Source organism: Gigantopelta aegis, chromosome 8, assembly GCF_016097555.1.
Source record: "Gigantopelta aegis isolate Gae_Host chromosome 8, Gae_host_genome, whole genome shotgun sequence".
Classification (NCBI taxonomy): Eukaryota; Metazoa; Mollusca; class Gastropoda; order Neomphalida; family Peltospiridae; genus Gigantopelta; species Gigantopelta aegis.
Window position 1 is genome coordinate 21,345,316 of NC_054706.1, and position 6,155 is coordinate 21,351,470.

Here is a 6,155-nt window from a genome sequence, read left to right on the forward strand (position 1 = left end):
GTACAAAGTCATCATATTTCATCCTTTCATATTTTGAACTCCAGTAATGTAGTTTTTATCTGGGCCAGATGTCACCATTCAATGCGAGACGGAAACACAGACACGTTTATTTTAGTTGATTGCTGGTGAATGTATGCAAACGATCTCAGGATATTCAGAGATTGCCGTAATGGAATACTAGGCGGCAAACATGAACAATGACATCCATCCCTGATATAACAGGAAATAGTCGGTAGTTTTATAGGAAGCGGCTACTAGTTACCAATTACATTAACCGGAATCTGTGTCATAGGCATGGCTTGTGCTAATGTAACACGACTTGTGTTAATGTAACACGCTGGAATACCTTCGTGGATGAAAAATCTTGATAATATGTGTGAAGAAATACAGAACAAGGTGAAACCAGAAGGGAAGAACTTTCTGCAGGCATTTTCATCTTTGTCAGGTAAATGCGTTCACACAAGATGTGTTCTTGTGATTTAGGTACATTTAATATTTGTTCCAGAGTTCGTGTAAGTGACGAAAGCTGATACCATTAAGACGTAAAAAGGAACAGCGGATTTATTAATGCATCTTCTTCTAATGGTATCCAAGATGTCCGAATCGTTAACAAATGCAATGTCGTATGGACATCGTTGTACATAACAGGTATAGTGCAGCTAACGTCTGCTAACTTTACCAACATCAACAAAATAAAAATAAAATAAAATGGCTATATATCAATCTGTTACGGATAAATCACAACACGGATACAATGGAATGTCTACAAAAGCTATTTGTTAGGAGAACGGCAAATATTGGAATTTAAAAGGTAGGCACTTTTTGTTTTGCTTTTTACAAATAGGGCATTTTATGCAGACTGGGACATGTCTGAAGCGTCCATTATACAAAGGCCTAAATACAAGATACCGTTCAAATCAGATTAGACTACAAGAGGACCTTATTCATGTGAAGTTGAGTTGTGCACGTCATATTATTTGCAGACTGACATATATCTAAAACATTCTTTCATTATATACAATAATTGGCTGGAATACAAGATTTGACTGTATTGTTATTGTATATTGTTTGAAACCTAAAATACTGGTAGGACTAAATTGGTTTTATAATACTTAAAACCTAAGGCTGTCATCTGCTTGAAATGTTTGGACATGCTTGGATCTCTTTCCATTTCCTCGTCTGAAACCTAAAAAAACCTATTAGGCTACCCTATCCCCCCAAAAAACAAGCAAAAACAAAAAGAAAAAAAGAAAAGAAAAGAAGAAGGTTCTGTCTCAGGAGAATCAGATCTTTGGTGTGGGAACAGTTCTGGTGTCGAGTCTTGCAGCCGTCAACAGACAACAACTCGCTAACAAAGAAAAAGACAGAAAAAGCCAAACATGAACGTAACAACGGGAGTGTATAATAACTCTCCCGGACGTGACGTATCTTACACAGGGCCGCTTTACACCACCATAGTGGTCATGTGTCTCATACAATCAGCCGTGGCCTGCCTGGGCAACCTCCTGACTGTCGTCATAATATGGCGGACGCCGTCTCTGCACACAGTCACAAATCGCTACATCCTTTCACTGGCCGTCGCCGACTTTCTGGCGGGGATTCTTGCTTTGTTTTCCACCTTGTGGTACATTGACGCCGATCTCGAGAACTTTCTGTCGGCCTGCAAATACTGCTGTTTATTCTACTACGTGTTCCTGTTCGGGACATTTGAGGCATCCATGTCCAACATGACCATGATTGCCCTGGATCGACTAGTCTTCATCGTGTATCCTTTCGTATACGAACGCTACGCGACGGGCGCCAACGCCAACTCGTTAATAAGCTTATCTTGGTGCGTTACGATCGCTTTCAGTGTCCTGCCTCTGAAGCTGAATCGATTTGATGACGTTGGGACGTGTCTACAGCTCGAGGTTCTGTCTAAGGAGTATCAAGTCGTTGGTGTGGGAACAGTTCTGGTGTCGAGTCTTGCAGCCGTCACGGCGTCTTATGCTTCCATCCTCGTGGTTGCCAAAAAACAGCGCGCGGCCATTTCCGCTAGGGTGAATAATAATTATTCAGCAAACCACGTGGCCAATCGACGTCAGATATCCGTGTTTGTACTCATCTGTGTGATATCGTTTGTATGCTGGGTTCCGTATTACACGTGTATGATTATGGGAGTCACCGTGGGAGTTTCTTACGACGTCTTCAACTTTTGTGCCGTGTTAGGACTGGTAAATTCCGCCATTAATTTCATTTTATATTCCTATATGAACAAGGATTTCAGAAAATCCTTTTCGACTCAGATGTGCAGATGTAGAAAACGTTGATGTAAAATATATATCTTGTATTCCTTAGGCACCCGGTGAACATATTGATGTCTAAAATATCGACAGAAGTTACAAATCTTTTGATTGGTTTGATCGAATTTTTGTTTAACGACACCACTAGAGCATATTGATTTATTAATCATCGGCTATTGGATGTCAAACATATGGTCATTTTGACAGTCATAGAGAGGAAACCCGCTACATTTTTTCCATCAGTAGCAAGGGTTCTTTTATGTGTACCATGCCACAGACAGGATAGCACATACCACGGTCTTTGATATACCAGTCGTGGTGCACTGGCTGGAACAAGAAATAACCCAATGAGCCCACCGACGGGGATCGATCGCTTTACCACTGGGTTACATCCCACCCCATCAGCAATCGAGAATAGACCATTTTGTTTTGTTGAACAGTGACCTAGTAGCCCAACGTGCCGAAGCTACCTTTTGGACAAAATTATGATTTCATGCACAATCATATATTTTTTTCACGAAATGATAAGCATATGAGACACCATCTCTACTGAAAAACTTTCTATATTTATTTTTAAATTATCTAGTATGAACAATCAATGTTTCTTCGAATTGGTACCCGGTGTTCCACGTTACTGTGAAATCCTTTAATTTCGTGAGCTCAAATTTTCGTGGTTTTGCTAAATTACACATTTCATTGGTTACTTTAAACGTGCATTATCTTGAATATTTTTATTATTTAAGCATTTAGAACAGAAAATCCCATTACGTTTGGTGCATATAAGACGCCGCACTCCGAATTGGTTTCACTCCACTGGCTTTTCTAAGTTAAAAATAAACCCACTATTTTGAAAGTGGGACACTTTTGCCGGGCTCCCTCTGGGCTAAAAATAGTACGGTTCGGCTATTGTTGCATTACAAAAACCGAGCGGATTCTAGCAGCCAATTCCTAGCAGCCAATTACGCTAGCAGCCAATTTCAGCAGACCCTCATGGCGACGTTCTAAACACCGGACTCATACAGCTTTCGATTGTTACCTGTATTTCACACACTTTTAAACAAACCGTTATGCTAATTTTTATTATTCACTACAACTTAGGAATTTTAGAGTTTTAAAGAGTATCTTTATATAATAACAACACAAAAACAAAATAACAACCAAAACTCATTTTCACAGTCTTATTGTTACTAATATCCGTATAAATACTACTTAACCGTTTTATTAAGCACTTTTATAATATCTGAAGTATCACTTTAAAAATCAGTCTGTACTACGGTAATGCAGGATGTTCAACTAGTTTCGTATAGCCCACACCACAACACACATTATAAAAGGCGTATGAGTCCGGTGTTTAGAACGTCGCCATGTGTGTCTGCTGAAATTGGCTGCTAGCGTAATTGGTTGCTAGGAAGTGGCTGCTAGAATCCGCTCGGTATTACAAAATGGCGAGAATTGTTCTAACTGGCTAGTAAGCATTTGACGATATGCGTTAATAACGACAACTCGCAAGTGAATTAAAAGTGCAGTTGGCCTCAGACCACAATTAATTTCGCTATATGTTTCTATATAACCTTAGTGGCTATAACATTTTTATTAATATCAGCAGGCCCGTGAGGTTTTGTATGTACCTTTGCCTGCATGGGGGACACATACCCTGAAAAGGACAACCCCTGTTGTCCAGCTCTTTCTCCCAGCATATTGGTTTAAGCAGACACACCCTCTAAACCAGACCGGAGTACACCCATTTTACACAAAAAGCACTACTTTTGTATGGGCCGGAATTACCACAAACAAGTCTTCAATGTCAGCAAGTTACACATGTTTACAAACTACATGCTATCCCCTGTCACTTCAGTCAAACAGTTGCCACTTCATAGCTGTCTGCCATGAAATAATCACAGTCAAACAGCAGACTACTTGCGCGGTCAAACTTCCGGATTTTCGACAACCAAATGGGAAGATAACTGTAATCTGAGGCCAGTTATGCTTGTATTTGAACTTAGAACTTGATTATATACGATTGAAACCAGACATTGCAGCTTTAAATTTGTATATCAATAATATAGTACCATAAATTCGTATTATATGTATTAAAGTATTATATTTTCGTTATTAAATTCGTTGACTGCATTTATCCACAAAAATGAGAATATCTACGGTACGAGTAAGTGGTTTCACATTAACTATAGATATTTCATTGTTAATGTGTGTTCTTGTTATGTATGTTACATGCAACCAAGTTGGGTTTTTTATATTATCCTCGTGTTACACATAGTGACATTGTAATGTGTCCAAGTGTTGTTGAATACAGCCTGAATCACGAGCACGACTTGTCACACTTCATACTTGTGTGTGGATGCTTGCTTATTAATTTAAACAGCGATTTTCAGAAAAAAAATTGATGCAGGATAAACAAATAAATAACAAACAAAACTGTTTTAATTATTATTATTTTTTATTTACATCTCATTAACAATAGCCAAATATTTACAAATTGATTTAATTTATATACTATAAACTGTACAAAAATAAATATCACATACTGAATGGACGGATGCTGTAAAAATGGTAATAAAAGAACACCACAAATATAACAACATAAATATTTAATTCTATACAGGCGTTGGAACTTTAAAAAAAAAAAAAAAAGACAACGAAAAAAACCCAGAAGAAGATTTGTCAGAATGTGTGGTGAAGTATCTGTTGCAGTCACATGAACAATTTATCCACTACATTTATACCAAGGATCAGGGCTGGATTTAGACCTTGGGGGACCTGGGACAGGGGCCCTTCAGGTTTGGGGGCCCCTCATCATAGAAATTAAATTACATGACAAATAACAAAAATTAACTAATTTTATAATTATTACATTTTTTTTTATTAAGGAAGTCCTTAGTTGGTGTGTGTGTGTGTGTGTGTGTGGGGGGGGGGGGCTGTGAGGCAGTTGCCCCCCTTCTAAATCCGGCACTGCCATGGATGATCCAATGCTTATAAAAACTCTACTGGATGTAGTACAGCATCATTTGTACATCTAGTACTTTAATATATAACAGCCAACAAAAGGTCCAAGATGCATCCAGTTAAGACAATCCGTGCCACAGCTACTGTAACAGACTTCAAGCTACATGTAACTAACACAACATAGAAATATCACTTCTCCCTCAAAATAATTTAGGGAGAAGTAATTATCTGTATTTCCCTCCCCTCAAACCACACACAATAATAATAAAATAAAAAAATATATACATATATAAGATGTCATTTGAAGATTGGCAAACTAATTTGTTGGTGTTACCATTGCACTTTCTAAGAGACTGGAATGTTTTGTGAAATAAGAATGAATGAATGAATGTTTAACGTCACCCCAACATGAAAAGTACACTTGCCCCATGAAAATAAGATACCATACTACAATAAATAGTGAATAAAGCAAAATTTATGTTTGATGGCTCTGCTGGGAGTATTTGAATGCAAATGATATTAACTCGATTTTATAACGATGGATATTAAACAGAATTTTAATTTTAAGGACAACAAAAGTAAAGATGCAGACCCCCCCCCCCCCGGTTCTCCTTCCAAGGAGTTTTGGTGTATATGAGCTACATATAAAGAAAATCACTGGCACATCAAATGTATTGTATTATGACATTGATATGTATGTGCTAAACTCATTTCAAGAAATGTTTTATTTAACGACGCACTCAACACATTTTATTTACGGTTATATGGCATCAAAACTCATTTCAAGGAATACCACAGTATTTTTAAACACTACAGTCCTTTGTAAGGATGCAGTGTATGGCACTCTCACATAACTACTGAAATAAATTCAAAGTGTTTTAAAATAACAACATCTAGGGCTGAATTTATGAA

General features: G+C 37.7%; 1 protein-coding gene across 1 annotated transcript; it reads left to right on the top strand.

The window, feature by feature from the left end:
- Nucleotides 1-311: 311 nt before the first annotated feature.
- On the top strand, nucleotides 312-2,502 carry LOC121380222 (histamine H2 receptor-like). Its single transcript, XM_041509041.1, has one exon. It carries the CDS (start codon nucleotides 1,380-1,382, stop codon nucleotides 2,307-2,309), a length of 930 nt encoding a protein of 309 aa, XP_041364975.1. The 5' UTR covers nucleotides 312-1,379; the 3' UTR covers nucleotides 2,310-2,502.
- The last annotated feature ends 3,653 nt before the right edge of the window (nucleotides 2,503-6,155 follow it).

What these genes read in the sequence shown, in the direction of transcription:
- LOC121380222 (XM_041509041.1), top strand. Translation starts at nt 1,380, where the DNA reads ATGAACGTAACAACGGGAGTGTATAATAACTCTCCCGGACGTGACGTA.